Source organism: Grampus griseus, assembly GCF_964374135.1.
Source record: "Grampus griseus genome assembly, chromosome: 20".
Lineage (NCBI taxonomy): Eukaryota > Metazoa > Chordata > Mammalia > Artiodactyla > Delphinidae > Grampus > Grampus griseus.
In genome coordinates this window covers 274,751-296,805 of record NC_139014.1, presented here as the reverse complement: position 1 = coordinate 296,805, position 22,055 = coordinate 274,751, and the positions used below count along the sequence as shown (strand labels likewise).

The 22,055-nt window shown below is 38.8% G+C and overlaps 1 protein-coding gene across 3 annotated transcripts in view; it reads right to left on the bottom strand.

Moving 5' to 3' along the window:
• The window catches only part of HELZ (helicase with zinc finger), a 154,873-nt gene that overhangs the window by 17,257 nt on the left and 115,561 nt on the right, over nucleotides 1-22,055 (bottom strand). For all 3 annotated transcript variants that reach the window (XM_082678006.1, XM_082678007.1, XM_082678008.1), the window contains 3 exons: nucleotides 19,946-20,498; nucleotides 19,302-19,548; nucleotides 18,002-18,518 (listed from right to left, as the gene is read on the bottom strand). In XM_082678006.1, the coding sequence (XP_082534132.1) occupies nucleotides 18,002-18,518; nucleotides 19,302-19,548; nucleotides 19,946-20,498 (1,317 nt within the window). The remainder of the gene's footprint in view (nucleotides 1-18,001; nucleotides 18,519-19,301; nucleotides 19,549-19,945; nucleotides 20,499-22,055) is intronic.

Sequence of the window (22,055 nt, the reverse complement as noted above, 5' to 3'; positions counted from 1 at the left end):
TATGTTTAGATTTAAGTCAGTTGTCTTATGTCTTTTGTTTCCTGTTCATTTCCTGTTTTATGTTCCTTTGTTTTCCTTTTCCTGCCTTCTTTTGGGCTATTTGAACATGTTTTTGTAATTTCATTTTAATTTTGTGATTCTATGTCTCCTTATATGATTTTTAAATAGGTGTTCTAGGGATAATGGAATACATACTTAACTTTTCATCATCTGCTTAGAATCTATATTTTATCACTTCAGTTGAGATGTAGAAAACTTATTACCATATTCGGCTCTTTACTTTTCCTCTTTATGCTATAGTTATAGTTGTTTTATATATTATACCTATATACACTGAAAAACAATCAGACAATGTTATATATTTTGCTCTCAACTGGGAATTTTGATAGAACTCAAGGAGAACAGTTTATCATATTTATCCAGATATTTACTGTGTCTGTTGCTCAACTTCCATTGCTGATGTGCCTAGTTTCCTTCTGGTATCATTTTCCCTCTGTCTGAAGAACTTCCTTTAACAATTCTTTTAGAGGAGGTCTGCTGGCTAAAAATTCTCTTAGTTTTCCTTTATCAGGAAATGTCTTTATTTTACCATCATTCCTGAAGGACAGTCTTGCAGCATATACATTTCTGGGTTAAAAGTTCTTTTCTTTCAGCACTTTAAAAATGTTTGCCACTTCCTTCTGGCTTCCATGGTTTCTGATGAGAAATCGTTAGTCATTTGAATTATTGTTCTCTAATGAGATGTGTTTTCTCTGGCTTCTCTCAAGATTATTTTCTTTGCTTTTAGCCATTTGATTATAATATGCCCAGGTGCAAATTTCTTTGGGTTTATCCTATTTAGGATTCACTCTGCTCCTTAAATCTGTAGGCTTATGTCTTTCACCAAACTTGGGAAGTTTTCTGCTATTATTTTGTCAGATATTTTTCAGCATCACATTTTTTTCTCCTCTCCTCCTTGGACTCTGATGAAATTCAAAAGATTGAATATTCAACCTCTGTTTTTGTCCCATAGGCCTCTGAGGCTCTGTGTTCCTCCCCACCCCCACACCCCATCCAACCTTTGTTCTTTCTGTAGTGCAGATTAGGTAAATTCTATTGATCTTCAAGTTCACTGACTCTCTCCTCTGTCATTTCCATTCTGCTACTGAGACCATCAAGTGAGTTTTAATTTTTGGTTATTGCATTTTTCAGTTTTAAAACGTCTATTTGGTTTTGTTTGTTTGTTTTTTTTTAATATCTTCTCTTTCCCTGCTAAGACTTTTTAACATTTGTTTCAAGAGGTCTGTGATTGCTCTTTGGAGCATTTTAATAATAAGATGCTTTAAAGTGTTTTCAGATAATTCCAAGGTCTGTATCATCTTACTGCGGGCACCTGTTGATGGGCTTTCCTGTGTGAGCTGAGATTTCCATAATTTCTCATATACTGAGTAAGCTTGGATTGTATTATGGACATTTTAAATATTAACTCATGAGACCCTGGGTTTGTTTAAATCCTACGGAGAATGTTGATACTGATATTTTTGTTTTAGCAGGCAACTGATCTGGTAATGTTAAGTTCCAACCTGTGTTCTGTGGGCTATGGTTTCAAAGTCAGCTTAGTTTTTAAAGCCTTTGTGGTGCTATCTGGATCTGCACTGAGTGCCTGCCACTCTGGATTCAGTCCGTGACCTGGGCAGAGGTCTATCCATCAGCTCAGTTCTCCATGTCTTTGGTATGCTAATTAGGATCTGATCCATGTATGTGTACATCAGACCTGGGCCCATGAATTCATAAACAATTCCAGAGTCACTTTCTTAAGCTCCTCCTCTCCATGAGCTCCCTGGTGATTTCTAGGTCCTTGGGAGCCCCCTTGATAGTCCTCTGACCAGAAACCACCCACTCCCACAACGGGCAGAGTCTAGGGCCAAGGGGCAGGAGGACAGACAGGAAAAGGCAACAAGGTCTGGCCCCACCCTCCTGGCACCACAGGCCCACCAAGCAGAGATGGCTCCCCTCCCTCAGAGTTCTGGCTCCCATAAGCTTTTGCTGTGATCAGGGCCATCACAGTGAAATTTTTGACTCCATATTGCAACTAACCTTTAAGAAACTACTAACTGCCAAGTTTTGGTGTAGTATCAAGGGGGAATATCTATAATTATCTGAAAAGGTCATTAAAATTTAAAATCCCTTTTCCAGGTACATATCTGCATGACAGAGTTTTCTTCATATACGTCAACCAAAATGACATATTGCAGAAGATTTGCAAAACTGAAAAACTGGCACTCTTTTCACTAAACGTTTTTGTTTTGGAAAATACAGTTATTTTTGTTAACAAGGAATGAGTTTATTATTATAATTTTTAAATGAATTGATATTTATTTTAAATTATTAGTTTTAAACACTGATAGCTTATATTAAAAAAACTGTTGATAGATATTTAAACATCACATAAATAAAAGGTTTTGAGATCCTTCTGACGTGTGCATAAGGCTATTCACTGAAGCACTATTTTTTTTTTTAATGGAATTGGTGGATCGCTTGGTAAACTCTAATTTTATTTTATTATTTTATTTATTTATTTTTATTTCATTTATTTATTTATTTTTGCTGTGTTGGGTCTTTGTTTCTGTGTGAGGGCTTTCTCTAGTTGTGGCAAGCGGGGGCCACTCTTCATAGTGGTGCGCGGGCCTCTCACTATCGCGGCCTCTCTTGTTGTGGAGCACAGGCTCCAGACGAACAGGTTCAGTAATTGTGGCTCACGGGCCTAGTTGCTCCGTGGCATGTGGGATCCTCCCAGACCAGGGCTTGAACCCATGTCCCCTGCATTAGCAGGCAGATTCTCAACCACTGTGCCACCAGGGAAGCCCTGAAGCACTATTTTTTAATAGCAAAGGACTGGAAGCAATCCAAATGTCTGTCAATAGGAGACCAGTTCAATAAACCATGGCACAGCTACATAATGAAAGTACTATGCAGCTGTAAAAAGAACGAGGAAGCTTTCTAAATACTGCTATGGATGAGCTCTGACCTATCATGATACACAACAACATGTATAACATGCTGCCTTTTATCTACGAAAGGGTGGTACATGTACATACATGAGTATCTGCTTTTATTTTCAAAAAGAAATAATGAGAGGATTAATTTAAAAAAATAATTGTTTTCTATAGGGGGAAGGGATAAGGAATGAGTAGAGTCAGGAATGGAAGTTTAACCTGTGAATATCACTTGTTTTATTATTTGGACTTTGGGACCATGTACTGATAAGTGCTTCCTAAAATCAAAATTAGATTTGAAAACTAAAACCAAATAGAAATAAACTCAAATGTTTATCGAATGAGTGCTATAACCACACACAGAAGAATTATTTCAGATACCTTTAAAATCCAGTTTTGTTTGTTTGTTTTTGTTTTTTTGAGGTACGTGGGCCTCCCACTGCCGCGGCCTCTCCCGCCACGGAGCACAGGCTCTGGACTCGCAGGCCCAGCGGCCACGGCCCACGGGCCCAACCGCTCCGCGGCATGCGGGATCCTCCCGGACCGGGGCACGAACCCGCGTCCCCCACATCGGCAGGCAGACTCCCAACCACTGCGCCACCAGGGAAGCCCCTAAAATCCAGTATTTTAACTAAATATATCTATGGGATATAGCCTTAGGACAAAATGAACCACACAGATGTCTTCAACTGCATTTATTGCTAATTTAACATCAGTACTGTTATTGTGAAACTATTACACACACACAACCTTATCTATCTATATCTTATCTATGTGTATGTATATACATACAAAGCAAATAACTAGCTGTTAGTCATCTATTAGGAACAATGATCTCTAGTGTAAAGTGAAAAACACAAATATTAAAAACCCTATAATCCTTCATTGACTTGGAAGTATCAATATGAACTCATGATTTATTTTTCTCTCAAAAAACAAAGTACTTCCCGGCTCTGCCCAGTGAAAAAGCAGGGACAAGCAGTACCAGAGAGCACCTTCAGTACCAGACTACAGTCTCCATCGGGGCTGCCCTGAGAAACACCTGATTCCTGGTCAGGGGCGGAACATGTACGAGATGAGCTAGAGACATCTCGTCCTGCCTGAAAGCAAGGAAGCCACCAAAGGTCACTGTCAATACGTCAAAGAACACAGCCGCCAATATGAAGGGGCTCCCACTGGCCAGAGGCGCAACAGTGCGTCACACTGCGGAATGGCTACAATGGACTGAAAACGCAAATATATAATGATACCTGATTCATGATGATATTCCAAAGGAAAAAACGGGGAGGGGAGCCTGAGTGGTCATCTCTGGGGCCTGCTAAGGCACCATTACTCTGAAAATTTAGGGCAAGAACTACTCATTTTTTCTATATAGACCAGATTTGAAGGAAAGAAACCTTTAGTGAGGAGAAGTCCCCTTTCATAGAAGAAAAATAGATACAAAAGAAATTAAAAGAATTTTAAAATCGCCATTTTGCCATCTCTAATGAAACAACAGTTCTAAACAATAGTCATCAATAGCTGCTAAGTCTGAAGGTCGCTGGGAACTTTTAAAATTGGTGGATCAGACTGCTGTCATCTGATCACGGATAAACGTTAATCACCTTCACATCACTAAAGGGAGAAAACCAGGTATTATGAGCATCTTCCCCTGTATGCATACGAACACACACCTTCACTTCAAATGATATACACAACGTGGTAATTTCTCACCAAAATGTCACAGATACCTTTTTATGTCATGAAAACTCATTTATTACACCATATTTAATAGCTGCACTTTATTTCTTCACTCTTTAAAGTTGGAAAATTCTAATGCCCGTAGGACCAGGTCTATAACCTAAATGTGTAATGTAAATCAGACCAGGTGCTGAACAATACGGAGTTATGCTGTGATAAACTAAAGAATACATGCCTGACACTCAAACTAGTCAAATTTAATTTTCTAAAAAACCACTGAACAAGTTAAAAAAAAACAAATCTGGACTATCAGTCTGTACTCTCTGAGTTTTATCTCATTTCTAGGATATTTAATAATTTTTCACGACTTTACAAATTTACTCGTCTAAAATACCACTAAATTGCATCGCTTTACATCTTGTTCAACTATAAATTTTCATACAATATGAAGGTTATTGGTTCACTAACAAAATTGATTCTCTGGAGATGCTCACGTTTTTCTTTTAATCTAAAAGTATGTTTTTGGCCTGGATTTGTGTGATCCAAGAAGAGGCAATGTAACCTTGACCTAAATTAAAATGTCAGGGACACGCAAAGACTCGGGGGCAGAAATCAGACCTTACTCACTTGTGTATTCCCGGCACCTAAACACCATGCCTAGAACCTAAAAGTCCTCAATAAGTATTCAACAAAAGGATTTAAACGTTTAATGTTGAACACATACCATATTTTCTATTTAATTTCCCCAAGCTTTGAAGAAGAAATTCCTGACTATAGAACACTCTTGGGCTCTGCTAACTTACTTCAATTTAGCTCCCAGTAAGGTTATGATCTTACGTCTAAAGCAATGTGCTATAGTTTTGTCGACTTACCTAGGAAGAAAGAAACTAGGAGAGGAGTATCACTATAAGATTAAAAACAGTATCAGCAAGCCAGGCAATGTGTTTTGGATAAACTGTCGTTTGCAACAGTAATGTCTATGGGTTCATGTCATGTAATCTATTGAAAAGGACTTGATAACTTCTGAAACTGTATTTTTTTTTTAAAGGCATGATCCCCAGTTAATGGTGGAGACTGGCCCAAGACTCCACTAAAATAATAATAAGTGAACATAAAGGATCTATAACAATCAAGACTGGATGACTGGCCATCAACATAGGACACATTTCTGGAACACATGGAAGACTGTCTGTGGAAGAAGGATGGAGTTAGAGCTACCAGTTGAGAGGAGAATCAGTCCACTCTGCAGGATTCCAGAGAGGCTCGGGCCTCCGAAACACAAGCTACAATGGAAAGTGAAGGGAGGACGAAGGGATAAAACGGGAGGGATTAACTGAAAGTCTGTACAGAGAACAAGCAGTCTCACCCTGCACTCCTCCGCAACAACCAGAAGATTCAAGCATTAAAAAGTCCCCAGGGAAAAGCCTGCCAGGCAGTGAGTCATTAAGGAAATGTAAAACTCCCAAACTGCTTTTCAGGGACACAGATAATCAAGGGTTACCAGACATTTAAAGGGAGTCTCCAGCGTAAAAGATGGTCACAGATAAACAGGAAAAAAGGAGGGCCCAGGAAAAAGAAGTAGCAATTATGTTTTAAAAATATTTTTTAAATGCTTTTTTAGTTCTTACTAAAAATCTAAGACAAAACAACAACAACAAACTCTCAATTGGTTTCCTCAGAAAAGGCACTGCATTTATAAAAACAAAAATAAGATGCTATGAAAAAGGAAAAACCTGAGAAGGAAGAACTCTTGGAAATTAAAGAATCTGAGGGCTCAAATGTAAAGTGTGATAGAAGGGTCTGTAGGTAAGATGAAGGAAATCTCAGACAGCAGGAAAAATACAAACATTAAAATGTGAGAGGAAGAAAGATTCTGAAGAATCCAGGAAGTCTAACATCTTATCAACAGAAGCTTCAGGAAGTGAGAAACAGAGAAAAAAAGATGGTAGGCAATTAGCAAAGAAATAATACAAGACAGTTTCAAAGAGCTGAAGGGTGTGAGTCCTTCAGTTGAGCAATTCTGTCCAAAAGACCCTTCCGTGGCATGGGAGATGCTGGGGACCTGCACTGTTCAGGAAAACGGCACTGAGCCACACGTGGCTGCTGAGCAACTGAAATGTAGTTAGCAGAAACACGGAAGAGGTGGTTCTATTTCACGCATTTCACATCACATCAGATCCATCAGGAATCCCTGTAGATCTTAGCTACAAACAGACCTTGAATTTACTTCTCGCCATTACTACTGCTCCATCATAGTCCAAACCACCATCATCTCTCACCTAAATAATCATGCCACTCTCCACCATTTCTTTTATATTATTTTAAAATAATTATTTTTAAAATAAAATGCATTATCTTAACAGAAGTTTGAAAATGTCAATGTCACATTAGGTTGATAAGATTCAATCATAATAGAAGCAAAAATTTATCTTAATTTTCAAAACCACAGTACGTTTATCTCTGGGTTTTGTTTTGTTTTTCTTGAAAGAAAGGTACACTAAAATGAACGGGACTTTGTACCAAAGTGCATTAAAATCAATTTAGGTCTAAATAAAGATAAATACCATTTGAAAGCATTTCACAGGCAAGGGCACTTACACTCTGCAAACAGTATTTTCCCACCAAGTGATGTTCTTTTCCTACATCCAAACACAAGGTAATAGAGGAGATACTAGAAGGAATGCAGTATTACATCTAAGAGAGAAATGTCAGGTTCACTGCTGTGACATTTTGAGCTACCCTGACTCATTCTGGCTCTTGTCAACTCTTCTTGAATGTGAAACAGTCAAGTTATCAATTATAGACCACAATCCCTCTTACGATGAAAATACGTCAGCTTGACATAAATAAAATAGTACACAGACGTTTACCTTCAACTCATAGCTATGATAACTCTGAATAATTATAACTATGAAGAATCACAGTTATCATAATTAATTTCAAAAAAGAAGGTAATGCCAGAGAATTCTGTTTATAATTTTTAAAGAACATTGAGAAATAAATTCCTTATAGTTAATCTTCTGATATTTGAGATCTCCAAGTTAATTATCTGAGCTGTCAAACATTTAGTAGGTAGAACTGGATAGCTCTAAGAATACGGAATTCTAAAATGAACCATCTCCTTCTCTCTCCACCACCATCCCCCCCTTCTCCGCAAAGGAGAACTTCATGTGATTGAAGATTTAATTGTTTGGTCTCAAGAACATGATTTGTCTCACCCCTGGCCTCACCCACCCACCTGCCACGTCTACTTCATGTAACTGCAATCACTTCCTGCTTTCTCGGAGTAAACCTTATTTGTGGCATAAGGATATGAACAACAGTGTGATGCTCCAGAAACAACGCGAGACCAGAGGTCAGGAGTCTCAGCTCTGCTGTGATTAGTAACTGCTTGAGCTCTAAGTCCTTCAACATCTCACTGCCTCAGTTTCTTTTTAAAAGGAGGAGTTAGAGTAAGTGATCTTCAAGGCCTTGACTAATCCCAAAGTTCTAAGTTTTACTTTAAAGCCTTCAAAAAATCAAAGTCTTTGTCAATGAGAATATATTTTAACTTTTTATTATTTAAAAGTCCAAACATCCATCACCGACCTTAACAGCCATCAACGATTTGATGTATTTGCTAAAATAATTAAAGTGTTATGACATACACAAGCCTATTTAAGTTATTTAAATTAAAAAACTATAGAGAGCATGCTAACTGATTATAATAGAATGCATTATGGGCAATGAGTTTAAAATTTCAGATTTTCTCCCCACAGAGGGAAACTCCTATGAAGTACACTGAAAGAGAAGGGCCCGCAAACAAAAATTTGAGAAAAAGATCCCTTGCCTATAAAAATACATATATATTTCTGACAGAGAACGCCCTTTTATTTCCACCTACACTTCAGTCCTGTGGGCCCTTAGGCTGTTCAATATATAAACTATACTTTTTACCTTTTATTTTCTTTCTTCTTTTCTTATTTCCTGACCACTTTTTGTTTCCTGTTGCCTTTGCCCAGTTCTCAGTTTTTTTCCTGAAGAGAAGACTACTCTTTCTACCCACATCTCCTGCCGAGCAGACCGCTCCTTTACTTCTAGATGGCAACCCTATCAATGACTGGCATGCAGAATTTAATTTTAGAGTCCTCAGGTCTTAAATAATTTCATTATTTATTCCTTAAAGGCTTATTCTCCTCTGCCGGAGATCCTTAGTCCTGGGTTCAGTATGGACTCCATATATGTTTGTGTGTTTATAAACATTCTTCATGCTTAAACTGTGAATTTGTTATGTTGCTAAACATATGATCATTATTTTCTAAGTCCACTGCTAATATCTCCTTCTAAAAATCAAAGTGTAATGCTAAAGTTTCAAAAGCCATTTAAGAAGAAAAAGCTAAATGACTAAACTCATGTATGAACTTCTAGTTTTAAAGACTGTTGTCAGTTTAAGTAAAAATTCATAACCTGCTTACCACTGTTTTATAAGGTACACCTCTAATGTATAAGGTTAGCAAGCCATTCACATGTATATGTATAAATAAGTAACTGGGGGAAAGGTTAGCAACTTAATGAATTAGGGCTCTATTTATAATTATACTATCAAAGCTAAGCACTAAGGAAGAGCTAAATGCTCTGGTGGAAATTCCAAGTCTCATTAACTATGGTGCCAGAACCTTTAATTAAAATAGAGCATCTCATTTAAATGATTAGCTTTGATAATTTAAGCATATTCATGCTTAAATTACAGGTCTAATTTATTAATTTGTTGATCACTGTCTCTGTTATATGCATTAGATGGTGTATTAGATACCACATAGTGACGATCTGAGAAGACACTTCTGAGAGGACAGCAATACTACCTGGTCATGCAACATAAATCATGACCTATCATCATGCATCCACCTTTCAAGTCAGAACAGGCAGACTACGTTGATCAGCCAAGAATATAATCTTCAAGCTACATCTGTACCATAATACCTTGCTCCATAGAAGGAGACTTGGCGGGGAAGAGGGAGGATGATTAGACAACAGTGTTGAAATCACTGAGTATTGAAGGACAAGTACTTCCTGAAAATCGTTTTGAAAACTAACCTCAAAACTAGCTGTTTGAAAGAAAAAAATGAAAATAAACAGATGGGTTAAAAAGTGTCTTTGTTCAAAAGCCAACACATAAGACAGAACTATTTCAAAGCAGATACCTCACAGAGGCCTACTCGTCATCTCTAAGACGGCATAAGTAAATGCTGATTTACAGGAAGCCGATCAGAATGAGCGACTTACAAGAATTCCGTTTTTGTTAGAAGGCCACTACAACAGTAGTGGAGACTTATTTGGAGACTTTTACAATACGACACTTTTAAAAGGAACTTTCCATTTATTACTAGTGAGGACTTTTAATCAAACTATTATTTCATGGCAAAGTACCTCTTAAATGGCAAAAGCTTTGCTCTGCACCAGTGTTCTGCACTGCTGGCTCTATGTTAAGCAAAAGTTTTTTAACGTGATAAAACTATCTCCACTTAAGAAGAATGAGGATTTATCTCTCAAGATAAAATAACTGGAAAGTATAATGGGGGAAAAAAAAAGGTCCTGTTCATAAACAAAAAGCAAGGAAAACTCAACCTAAGAATAAATTTAACCAGAAATGAAAACACTAGTAAGAATTTTACAGAGGAACACTCAGAAAACAAAGAAAGAAGGAAGAGAAGGAGGGAAGAAGGAAAAAAAATTTAAAATATTGAAGACTGTACAGTTCCTAAATGAGAGGTTTAAAATATTTGTAAAGACAAAATTTCCCCCAATTTAAGCTATCCATTTGATATAAGTGAAATTAAAACCTAAGAAAGGTTTTTGTTTCCGTTTCGGGGAGAGGAGTTCACATAGGTATTCTAAACTTCTAGTAGAAAAACCAGAGAATAACCTCTTCTCCCCGGCACTCCCCAAACCGAAACTGGAAGAAAAAAACAAAGTAATAAGGGAGACGTCACACTATCAAATTAGAATACCAGAAAGTCTCAAAAATTAAAACAGTGTAATTCTGGTACAGAAACATATGGACAGATGAGGAGAAAAATAGAAAGTCCAGAAACAGATTGCAGTATATACTGAAGAACTGCATCTTACTCAGAGATTAGACTGTAAAGTTATCATGCAAAATGAAAAACCTTATTCAGATCAAAATTACCCTTGAAAAAATCCCAAATCATGCCCAAATTACTAGAAACTGAATCCTTGGACGTTCAGAAGCCAAGAGATAACTTCTATTGCTGCTCCTTGCATTTCATCTCCCCCTCCCCCAACAGCAGTGAGTTGAAACACAAATGTGATACAGTGGTATTATGAAGAATTCAGTATTTGACAAGAAAACTACTATTCTATCTAGTGAGTATGCAATCATTTAATAAAGAGCATGAAAACAACTGGCTAAGTATTTGGAGAAAATTAAATCATAACCTCAAGCTTACCCTGAAACGTGAAATCAAACTGGAGCAACTTATCAATCTATTTCCAGTCAGGAATGGTCTGTAACCCGGCCCAGTAAGGAGGGCACCTCTGCTCTTCGTTCCCCTTCTCTCATCACATCAGTGAAGAACCAGAGTGGGAGAGGGTGCAGGCGCTACGACCGAACCACAGGGCCCTAGCTTCATGCAAGCAGCTGAGGGCCCGGGCTTTCGAGGCAGGTACGGAAAATCCATGGATTGATGCCTGAAGCATCTAAATGAGAAGACTCCAAACATTTTAAGTAGCAAAAAGTGCCACTGAATAGGATCAAGATCACGTTTAGGGATCCTGACCTGGTAGAAAGAAAGGTTTGATGGGGCGATATAACTGAGCACAGCAATTAGGGAAAAAAATTGTTTCACGTCTCCAACAAGTAATACCCCTCCATGACAGCCACATGTTCTCACCTGTGAATGCTATGAAGAGCTATCTGTTACTGTAGGTGAACAAAATTGGCTATCCCAAAATGTCTCTCTGGCTTGAGGATTAATTTAGGCTGATTGTTTTTAAGGCCCAAAAGACTCAGGAAGAACCTCTGACCTTCCCGCTAACTGCCTAAAAGAATCCAGATAGAGGACCTGTTCCAGGAAGGGAGCTGTCACCAGAGATCACTATAGTGCGAACTAAGTGTCTAGACAGGGAGGAACCCAGAAAAGCCTGTTTGTTAAAATTCCTCTCTGGGTCCCACTGGCTGCGCTGCCAGCAAACCACACACTTGACTTTCCGTCTCCAATCCAACTGCCTTCCTGCACTCTGAACTCCAGCCACCACCCCACATCCTTCTGTCTTAGCTGAAGATGGTATTTAAGGTGAGGGCTTTGACCATTTTGGTGAGTTACTCAGTTTTCCTGGGTCTCTCCCATGTATAGATGATATTAAACTTTGTTTGATTTTCTCCTATTAAGCTGTCTCATGTCAACTTAACTCTCAGACCAGCCAGAAGAACCTAGAAGGGTGGAGGAAATGTCTTCCTCCCCGACATTACAGGAGCCATCCTGGTATAGTGAAATGAGGAGTAACCTCTCTAACTTCCACATCTTCCATGCTGACCAGGTATATCATTTGTCAAAAGAAAATCAAAATTATTATAAAAAAGAGAAAACTAATGAAACACAACATGAAAGCCGCCTCTGTTCAAGCCGACTGTTAAGCTACATCTAGGCGTTTTCATCCAACATAAGCTTCATCCACCAAGGTTTCTAGCAATGAAAGAATTAACAGGACGTAGGGAAATAGCACACTTTTCTGTATTGTTAATGTTCAGGAAATTATTTTAAAAGGTTGGAAATAAACAGCAAACATGTAAACCATTCATTCTGTGAGATGATCCATGCAAAATCGTTTTGTACAACATAACAGACAGAAGTTATCCTAATGTACTGAAAACGTCAAATCCTGTAAATGTGGTAAAAATAATATTTCCCTCGTCAAGGTAGTTTCTTCAGTGTTGCAAGTCAGTCATCATTTGTGAATCTCATGCATCAAAACAAAGGTGACCAAATGTTTTTGCAAAAGTAATTGCACTCTAAGAACCCACTGACAATTGAAGGTACTTATTCATGTACTCACAGCTAAACAGTAATAACAAATGTTAAGAGCGCGAAGGTACAGAGAACTTAAATTCCCAAACTAAGAAACATTTAAATAGATCAACGATTAAAAGTACACTATTCAGTATCCAACATTATTTAGCAAAGTACAAAACTTTATAAAACCTTATAAAAACTGTGGCATGTTATTTCCCCCAAACATTATGAACTCATTCTACTGGTTAGATCAAAATATCACAAGGGTTATCAGTAAAAATGGTGGAACGAGGAACTCCATAAAAGCAATGGAAAAACTGACAAAAACCGTCACAATCAACTTTCTTGGAATTTAGGAAACTAAAGCTTGCAGCAACCAGAGGAGCACTTAATCAAGAGAAACCAGAAAATTTCAGTAAGAAGAGCAAGATTTGCAGTATTTTCATTTCCCACAGGCCCATGCCCCTGCTTCTCCAGCTGAGTGGTAGCCTTGAAAATAAGACCCTGCGTTTCCAGCACTACTATCAGAGCAGAAGGGGCCTCACTGTCAAAGAGCAGTAATTATTTGTTTTCACCTGTCTGGTACAAAACAACACTTGACTCTTATCTAACTCAGAACTCAACCAGTGCTGAAGGGGCCATACTGAAAATACTTACAAGGCCGATGTTTTAGTTGCTGCTGCCTGAAGCAATGGATAGCAGTTGGACCAAACAACAGACTAACAAAAAGCTTTGGAGGAAAGGCTGGGTTATAAGATACTTTAGGGAATAAAGACTTCGAATAGCTCCGACCTGTTCCTCCCTGGGAATCTAGAAGACCACACACATGCTGTGCACGTGCTCAGGAAAGGCCAGAAAAGTTCTCACCTCTGGCTGATCTGGAGGCTGGAGAAGCAGGAAGTTAAAGCTGAGGCAGAGGTGTAAACTGCCTGGCTGAGTACGGAAGGTGTGCGCAAACACACGTACACACAGGTGCCTCTGCAAAAACTGGGCAATGTTTTTGGAACGGGGTGGTTAAGGAAACCTCTGGGCAATGGCTAGTTGATGATTAAGCCCACGGAAGAAAAACTTCAGAGGCCACACACAACAAATACTGACTTTAAAAAATTAGTTCAAAATTTAAAAATTAACTTTAAATTTGAAAAATTAGTTCAGAAAAATCACTAAACAAACAAATGACAACAAAATCAAAAGGCAAAAGGATGAGAAAAGACATTCCATGCAAATGGTAACCAAAAGAGAGCTGGGGTGGCTATACAAATATCAGAAAAAAACATACTTGAAGACAAAAATTGTTATGAGAGAGAAAGGATATCATATAATGATAAAAGGTAGACAAGGAGATTTAACAATTATAAACATACGTAAACCTAAGGACAGAACCCCAAAATACATGAAGCATAAACTGACAGAATTAAAAGGAGAACTACACAATTTAACAATAATATTTGGAGACTTCAACACCCTACTTTTGATAATGGATATAAAACCTAGACAGCAGACCCAAAGGAAAGAGAAAATTTGAACAATATAAACCAAATAGACCTAACATATCTATAGAACATGCCACCCAACGAGAGCAAGATATACGTTCTTCCCCAGTGTACTGGAAACATTCTCCAGGATAGGCCATACGACAAGTCTCAATAAATTTTAAAAGATTAGAATTATACAAAGTAAGTTCTCCAACCACATGGAGTGAAATTAGAAATCAATAACAGAAGGAAATTTGGAAAACTCACGCCGGAAATGCTTGTCTTCCTCTAATTTTGCCAAAAATGTACCCTAAACATTATACTAGAAGTTCTGGCCAGGCAATTAGGCAAGAAAAAGAAATAAAAGACATCTAGATTGGAAGGAAAGAACAAAACTATATTTGCAGATGACATTATCTTCTACATAAAAAATCCTAAGGTATTCACACAAAAAAAATCTATTAGAGCTAATAAAGAGTTCTGCAAGTTTGCAGATATACAATCAATTGCACTTCTAAACACTAGCAGTGAACAATCCAAAAAATGAAACTAAGAAAACAATTCCCTGTACCATAGCACAAAAAATAATATGATACTTTGGAATAAATTTAACAAAAGAAGTGTAAGACTTATAATTGGAAAACTACAAAATACTGTTGAAAGAAATTTTAAAAGACCTAAATAAGTGGAAAGGTACCATGTTCAGGAACCAGAAGACTTTATATTGTTAAGATGGCAATACTTCCCAAGTTAATCTACAAATTTAATGCAATCCCTTTTAAAATCCCAGCTAGATTTTTCTGCAGAAACTGACAAACTAACCCTAAATTCCATATGGTAATTCAAGGGACCCAGAATAGCCAAAACAATCTTGAAACAGAAAACCCAAGTACCAAAGACTCATACTTCCAAATACAGAACTCACTACAAAGCTACAGTATACAAGCCAGCATGGTATTGCATGAGGACATATATAGATCAAGGAAGAGAATTTAGAGTCCAGAAATAAACCCATAGGTCTGTGGTCAGTTGATTTTTTGACAAGGCTGCCAAGACCATAAAATGGAGAAAGAATGGTCTTTTCAATAAATAGTGCAAAGAAAACTGAACAACCACATGCAAAATAATGAATTAGACACATACCTCATAAAATGTACAAAAATTAACTCAAAATGGATCAAAGAATTAAATGTAAGAACTAAAACTAGGAAAGGTAGATGTAAATCTTTGTGATCTTGGATTAGACAACAGTTTCTTAGACATGACACCAGAAGCAGAACGACCAAAGAGAAAACAGATAAATTGGACCTTATCTAAATTTAAAACTTTTGTGCATCAAAGGATACTCTCAAGAGGGGGAAAAGACAGTCCACAAAATGAGAGAAAATATTGCAAATTATATGTGATAAGAATGAGCCAATCAATGATGAGCCAATCAATGAATACTGGAACAATTTGAACAAATTACCTCCAAAACCCTACAAATAAGATATAGAAGCTTCCCTATGAAACTTGACTTTTTAATCAGCATCTGTAGCAGAAAATTTGCAAAGCATGAATAAATTATTTCTAAAGCCTTTAGAAATCACTAAGGAACTGACAAAATGAAGCTAATGTCAAAAAAATATTTTTCATATCTCAAAATTCAAAATGTTTACCCTGCTTTAAGAAGACATCTGTGATTGATAATGACCACACGAGCTTTACACATTCTTACCTTTAATCACTGTAAGCTTAACAAGAACAGCTAGACAACATTTTTATAGTCCACACCGAATGTACCATTTTTGAAATTTTATAACCTAGAATTACTAAGATTTTTATATCAGTGAAGGTCCATAAAGATGCTCTTTAGCAATACCAAAGTATAATTCAGTTTACCCTGGATTGCTTAGTTTAGCAGAGTCAATTCTACGTTGAAGACTGCAAATTCTGTTATTTGGGAATCAGTGTCATTGTGTATTAACTGCCCCAGTCTAAGAAAACACCAGGATGAACGACAGGAGAAAGAGCACAGCCCTTGCAGCTGACCACTGGCTGAGAAAACCAACATCTATGGAAAACCTTAATGAACAAATTTGTAATTAACAAATATAATGTAAGTAAAAAGATGAGCCACTAAAAACCATTTCCCCAGATCAGACAGGATGAAGCTTCTTGAGTGAATAGCCTCCTCAAGTCAGTCAGATGTTAAGTGCTCTAAAACAGCAATAAAAGGCTTCAGGTTGTAACAATGACCATTCTACAAAGCCTGAAATAGCATAATAAAAGGGGAAAATTAAAATAAGTTCCAAGAACAGCCTCAGGTAAATCAATGAAATTAGAACACTCCCTCATCACACCATACACAAAAATATACTCAAAATGGTTTAAAGACCTAAATATAAGACATGGCACCAAACAGCTCCTAGACGAGAACACAGCCAAACATTTTTGGATATAAACCACAGCAGTATATTCTCAGACCAATCTCTCAAGGCGAAAGAAATAAAAGCAAAAATAAACAAGTGGGACCTAATCAAACTTAAAAGCTTTTGCACAGCAAAGGAAACCATCAACAAAACGAAAAGACAACCTAAGGAATGGAAAAAAAATATTTGCAAACGACCTGACCAACAAGGGGTTAATTTCCAAAATACACAAATGGCTCATACAACTCAGTATCAAGAAAACAAACAACCCAATCAAAAAATGGGCAGAAGACCTAAACAGACACTTCTCTAAAGAAGACATACGGATGGCCAAAAAGCACACGAGAAGATGCTCAACATTGCTAATTATTAGATGCAAATCAAACCCACAGTGAGGTATCACCTCACACTGGTCAGACTGGCCATCATCAAAAAGTCTACGAATAATAAATATGCTGGAGAGGGTGTGGAGATACAGTTACCCTCCCACACTGTTTGTGGGAATGTAAGTTGGTGCAGCCACTGCGGAAAACAGTATGGAGGTTCTTTAAGCAACTAAAAATAGAGCTACCATATGATTTAGCAATTTCACTCCTGGGCATATATCCAGAAAAGACAAATACTCTAATTTGAAAAGATACATGCACTCCCAGTGTTCATAGCAGCACTGTTTACAATAGCCAAGACACGGAAACAACCTGTCAATCAACAGATGAATGGATAAAGAAGATGCAGTATATATATATATACACACATACATACATACACATACATACATGCACACACACACACATACACACACATCTATACACACAGTGAAATATTTCTCAGACATAAAAAAGAATGAAATATTGCCATTTGTAGCAACATGGATGGACCTAGAGAATATCATACTAGGTGAAGTAAATCAGACAGAGAAAGACAAATAACCCATGGTACCACTTACATGTGGAATCTACAAAATAATACAGATGAATCTATACACAAAACAGAAACAGACACATAGACATAGAAAATAAACTTATGGTTTACCAAAAGGGAAAGGGAGAGGGGGAAGGGATAAGTTGGGAGTATGGGATTAACCGATACAGAATACTATAAATAAAACAGATAAGCAACAAAGATTTGCTGTATAACAGGGAATAGTATTCAATATCTCATAATAACCTACAATGGAAAATAACCTGAAAAAATATATATATATATAACTGAATCACTTTGCTGTACACCTGAAACTAACACAATACTGTAAACCAACTAGACTTCAATAAAAAAATAAACAACTCTTTAAAATGAAGCTGAAAAATAAACAAGTTGCAAGAAAATATTATCTTTACAAGACTATCAAATATAGTTAAGATCTGTCCACCGTCACCATCAAACCAACAAATATTGATCTTTTTCACAATCAACGATCCTGAAAGGAGAAGCGCAGAAGAAAGACATTTTACCTCTTCTAAGCTGGGGAGCGAAGAGGACGACACCGTGCGAGCCGACAGCGGGTGGAAGGGCTCTTGGCTGACAGCAGGCTGATGGCTCTGCATGTGCACAAAAGGGGTCTGCGGTGGCCTGGGCGGCAGTGGAGGTAGGCCATAGGGAAAACCCGGCCCCATCAGGCGATTCTGCTGTAAGCTGGCCAAAGTCCACGCTCCATCAGGTGGCAGGCATTTCAAGGGAGGAGGGGCGAGGTGTTCCGACGGCAACGAGAAAGGCGAACTGAACAGCTGCGGCGGCAGGCGCTGTGGGAATGCTGGGTTGCTGGCTACTTCGAGGTCTCTGCTGCTGTCACTGAAGTTGGAAAAGTGGGTACTGTGGTCTGCACTGGACGGGGGCGAGGGGACTGCTGGTGGGCTCCTGGTCTGAATTTGTCTATATTGCAAAAGTCTTGATTGAGGTGGCGGCATCTCAGCTAGTTCCCGTGTTTCACTTTGATCACGATTAGACAGTTCTCTGATTAGGTCTTGAAACCTACAGAAGGATGATGAAATATGGGGAGGAGAAAACGAAAGAAAAGCTTCATCACATTAAGGAGAGCTTAATCAACTACATGTGTAACTTTTACAGACAACAGCATACTACTTAATCAGAGCTACCGTTAATTCAGCTCAAGAGCAGGAAGCATTAACACTCAGAGGTGCCGAGCTGAAGACGCTAAATATGCCCAAGGGTCTGCCCTCTCTTCCCTTGGTGGTGAAAACAGCTGTCCTGCTCTTTACACGCCTTTGGCAACTAACGGCTGTAAAAGGCCACCATAATGGTGGGTCTTATTCAGAAGGGATTAGGAAACACTTCAATGCATTCACATGACACCATAAAAACAAGTTTAGAATGAGGACTGAACACTCAAACATCTATACTTAAAAGACGGTAGAATTTCGTGCTACTAGAAAAAAACATATTGATGATAAATTTATAATTTTTAACTTTTAACCTCTAATTTAATCCTGTCCTCTTTGCATTATGACTGAGTATGAAAAAACCACGCAAGTGATGGTACGTTTCTTTCAGAAGGACTGCAAAGCAAGAGGCCACATTAACTTACGAGCCACAGCGGGTGGTCCATGCCTAGATTTTCAGAAGAGTTACTTCTCAAAAGATGCTCTATATTTTAGAGTCAATCGACAGAACTGTGGAGCAATGTACCTAGAAGGCCGGCATCCAATTTCTTTGGGACAATATTCCAGTCTGAGGCTAAAAGGACACCACTCAAGAAGGACAACAGTAGGGGCTCGTGTCAGTCTGCTGGGATACCTTGAGTCAGCTGTTTCTGCTTCATCTTCGGCACTGCTGGGGAGCTTCCAGTCTGCTCTCACTGGTGGCTGATGTAACCCAATGGGCGGCTGGGGAAGATGCTGGAGGTGAGGGTGAGGGTGAGGATGGTGATGGTGTGGGTAAGGAACACTGCCCTGGCTGAGATAGGCGTGATGCTCACTCCACTGCTGTAACCGCACCTGCTGCTGCCGTAATGCTTCCAGAGCCACACTCCCATGCACACGATCTGTAGAAACATTGGTGCGAAGTTTATGTTTTCAGCATTTGGGGTTTCAAGTTAATTCTTTCAAGAGTTTTTACAACCAGATATTCTCCAGAAAGAAATGGCTACAATTTGAGTTTTGGAGAAAGCATATGTTTTCTTAACTTGCCAGTAACTCAAGTTATGGTGATGATGATGATTCTTCCTTACCTACATTACGACATAACCTGACATCAGCTGGATGCTTAGTATTATATAGCATTTGGAACTAGATTCTGATTACCACACTAACTGATTGATTCTTTTGCTGGCGTTATTTGAAGAAATGAACCAATCCTGACTCAAGAAATATTGTACAGCAATGTCATCTGAGTAAATCATCTCTGAATTTGTCACATCCAGCAGCGATCAGAGAACTCACCTAAAGCCTCTCCTACAGGCAGTCCTGGGGGGTTTTCATCAGTGAAGTTATTCAGATGTGAAGGAAGAATGGGGCCGGGCTGCGCAATGGCTCGCAGAGGACTGTGGCCCCCCTGCAGCATGGGAGGGGGCTGCTGCTCAGGAAGTGCAGCCTCTGCAGGAGGGGACTGTGGTCGATGAGAAACCGGAGTATTAAAAAAAGCACTGTTGGGGCCTGCCTGACAGGCAGCAGAGAGCTGAGGCGGCGGCTGGCCCAGCGGATTCTGCTGCGGGACTCCCTGATTCGGGGGGGGCGGCATTTGATTTGGTTGTTCAGGCAAATTATTCTGCTGCTGATGTGACAAGGCGTGCTGCTGTGGAATTGCAAACGGCGGTCTTGGCAGCTGGGGAAGTGGATGAAAATGGCGACTGGGGACTGCATACTGCGCATGGGGAGCAGGAACAGGGAGATTTATGTGTCTTGGGTTGAGATTGTCTTTGCGATGAAATTTGGGATAAACAACACCAGGACGTGATTCAGGACTTCTGTTCTGTGGATTTGATTCCAAATCCATCTAAAAAAAAGAAGAAGGATTTTTTAGCTGAGGAAGATCTAAGTCCTGTGGTTCACCACCTTTTCCCACCCCTAGCACATCTAAAAGATATGATCCATTCTTATCTGTAATAGCAGGAGCGCTGGGGGCCCAATAAATCACTTTCTGACAATCAAACGAGGGAATATTCTTTAAATTAGGAACGATGAAACAGAAAAAAACCCACATATTAAATGTGAGTCACAAGGAAAGATACTACTATTTTATTAGCATATCCACTTTAATGCCTTTAAAAACATTATTTTCACACTTTCTTCCTTGGAAAGATAACCATTTACTTCCTTCTGATATAAATCATTAAAATGTGTTCTTTCCTTCTGATTTTATTGTTTTTATACATCTCTTCCTCAAACGTATCTATATTAATATAAAAAAAGTCTCAGTCTAAATAACTTTGAAGTGAACAACAAAAAAAGTACTATATCACCTCTGCATTAAAAGCTTGGCTGTCAATTTTTGCCATTATTCCTTCAACAAACACTTACTGAGGGCCTACCAAGGACACTGTGCCTGGGGCTGGAGATAAAAAAACAGACTCAGTCTGTACCCCCAGGAGTGCAGAGCGGGGGTTGGCAAACTACGATCCCCAGGCCACTTCCAGTCCACCGGATTTCTGTGCATAAAGTGTTACTGGAACACAGCCACAGTTGTGCAAGTTGACACACTGTCTACGGCTGCTTCCTCACTACAATGGCAGAGGTGAGCGGCTGCAACAGAAACCACACGGCCCACAAGGCCTGAAAATTTAGTATCGGGCCTTTCACAGAACAAGTCTGCTAAGCTCTAAGCTCTGGCTTAGAGTCCAGTAGAGGATACCAACGTGTAAACATAACATTAGAGGTGTTGTAAGAGGACGTGAGATGACATCCTGGAGCCTGAGAAAATTAAAGGTGACTTCATGGAGATAATGATAATCTTGCATAAAAAGCTGGAGTTTTTTAATCTAGTATGAGGGAAGTACATAGTAGATAAAGGTAACAGCTTATACACCGAAGCAGATTTGAGACGAGAAGCTCTGTGCACACAGAGCCACAACGGGACTTACATGCGAATCTTCCCCTTCTTGAAATCAGATGAAACTGCAGAAGCCCAATTACACGAGACCCTGAATGAGTCAACACTGAGAATAAACATGTTCTTAATCCTGTAAACTGTGGCAAGCTACCAAAGGTTTTTAAGCTAGGGAGTGCTGTCATCATTCTGAAACACAAGTCTGATCTTAAGTGACATGAAACTGACCACTCTCAAGAAGACAGAACAAGCAGTTTGTTCCTGCATTGAAGCTGGGGTAACCCAGCAACCAAGCTATTGCCACAGATGGCTGCGATGTGCCAGTCATGCCCCAAGAGCATCCTCATGTCTAGCTCAAATGGACCAAGGTTAAATCTGGCCAATAAGACCCTGAAGACTACTGGGTATGTATAAATTATCTCAGAAATGAAATGAGATGGATGGTAACTCTGCAGCTCCCAGGCAGCTGCAGTGCCTGCTCTTCAACTGTCTCAGAACCTGATTAAG